The 1,960-nt window shown below is 42.5% G+C and overlaps 1 protein-coding gene across 1 annotated transcript; it reads left to right on the forward strand.

The window, feature by feature from the left end:
* The first annotated feature begins 484 nt into the window (after positions 1-484).
* LOC144260608 (C-C chemokine receptor type 8-like) lies at positions 485-1,760 on the forward strand. The gene has a single exon (XM_077809292.1). The coding sequence runs from the start codon at positions 485-487 to the stop codon at positions 1,529-1,531; it is 1,047 nt and encodes a 348-aa protein (XP_077665418.1). The 3' UTR covers positions 1,532-1,760.
* Positions 1,761-1,960: the final 200 nt, after the last annotated feature.

Below are 1,960 nucleotides of genomic sequence, written 5' to 3' on the forward strand. Positions count from 1 at the left end.
ATATATCTTCTCAGTAAAATGCTCTTTATTATAATACATGGAGACCTGGATTCCACTATGCTTAGGGCAGGCCTCCACACAATGTTTGTACCAGTATAACTACGTCAGTTAGAGGTGCATTTTTTTTAAAACCAATAGAGTTATTCTGATCTAACCCCTAGTGTGTTTTTTGCTGTGATACTAGTGTAAAGGTGCATATTCTACTGATATAGCTTATTTCCCTTCTCGTACGAGAGTAAGCTATACCAGCATAAAGGCATTAATACTGAGGACGGGGGAGGTTCGCACGGCTTTATCTAACCAGTTTAGTTAAAACGGCATAATTTTGTGTTTAGACAAGCCTTTACACTGATTAATACCTTATTCCTCAAGCAGCCAGATTGATTTCATTCAGCATGAGTAACATTGGCAAAATGCAGTCTTCTGCAACCCTTCCATACCCATAATCAAGTAATTATCTCTTTTTTGTGCACAGGTCTTAAAGATGACTGTTACAAGCCCTTTCCAAAACACCACAGAATATAACTATGTGTATGATGAAGGTACCTCTCCTTGCAGTGAGGGCAATGGTTTCAGCAGGTTTAAATCACTGTTTCTTCCAATAGTTTACTGCCTGGTGTTTGTCTTCTGCCTAATGGGAAATGCCTTGGTCATATGTGTACTCTTGACTAGGAAGAAAGTCACCACTATGACTGACGTGTGTTTGCTCAACCTTGCAATCTCTGACCTGCTCTTTGTTGTCCCCCTCCCATTTCAAGCTCACTATGCTTCAGAAGAATGGATTTTTGGAAATGCAGTGTGTAAAATAATGGCTGGCATTTATTACATAGGCTTTTACAGTAGCATTTTCTTTATAACCCTCATGAGCATAGACAGGTACATAGCAATCGTTCATGCTGTCTATGCTATGAGAGTTCGGACAGCCACTTGTGGCATAATTATAAGCTTACTCCTGTGGATGACGGCTGGTTTGGCTGCCATACCAAATATGGCGTTTACCCAAGAAGTGGAAATTGAACAGTCTCTCAAGTGCGTCCCCAAATATCTTCCAGGCAAAGAGACCTGGCGATTTTTCACTCAGTTTGAAGTCAACATCTTGGGCCTTTTGATCCCGCTCAGCATCCTCATTTACTGCTACTCACACATCCTGAAAAAACTGCAGAGCTGCAAAAACCGGAACAAGATCAAAGCCATCAAGCTGATTTTCATCATCGTGGTCATCTTCTTCCTTTTCTGGGCTCCCTTCAACATTGTGCTTTTTCTAGACTCTCTGCAGAACTTGCACATCATCAACGACTGCGAGACGAGCCAAAGGCTAGCGCTGGCCCTGCAGTTGACCGAATCAATCTCCTTCATCCACTGCTGCCTGAACCCGGTGATCTATGCTTTCGCTGGTGAGATGTTTAAAGCTCACCTTAAAAAAATATTCCAAACCTGCATCCGTCGCATTTCTGGTAGCAATTCAGCCAATCATTCTCACTCCTTGCCCACTCAAGTGTTAGGCTATTCTGATAGTGACCGAGTTCTGTGAAAGCTTTCCCACTCCCTGCCCAGGCATATATTCTACCTGCGTTCATCTAAATACAGTGATTGCCCTGAAAAGCTTAGGAGCATTGACTTAGCCCAGGGGTCTACCTCTGCTGTTTATTTTTTAGGGACAGAGGAAAGTTGGTCCTGGATTCTGACTTCCACTCCTTCAAAAATTGCAGCAATTCCTCCAAACCCATGCTGTGAAAAAATCCATCTACCCACATGCAGAGATCCTATCTAGAAACTCACACATGAGCAGAACATGCCATCACCAACATGATCTGACACCTTTGTGGACAGTGGAAACCGGCAGTGAATGAAGAGGACATAGAATTGCTGGACTCTTCATGTCAATGTTTCCATAATACTATGCGTTGCCTATGCTCAGTGTCTCTTCTTCCTCGTAGTATTTTTCTGTTTTAAGTGTGTA

Source organism: Eretmochelys imbricata, chromosome 2 (assembly GCF_965152235.1).
Source record: "Eretmochelys imbricata isolate rEreImb1 chromosome 2, rEreImb1.hap1, whole genome shotgun sequence".
Classification (NCBI taxonomy): Eukaryota; Metazoa; Chordata; order Testudines; family Cheloniidae; genus Eretmochelys; species Eretmochelys imbricata.

Excerpts from the sequence above, each read along its gene's own strand:
- LOC144260608 (XM_077809292.1), top strand. The coding sequence starts at position 485 with ATGACTGTTACAAGCCCTTTCCAAAACACCACAGAATATAACTATGTG.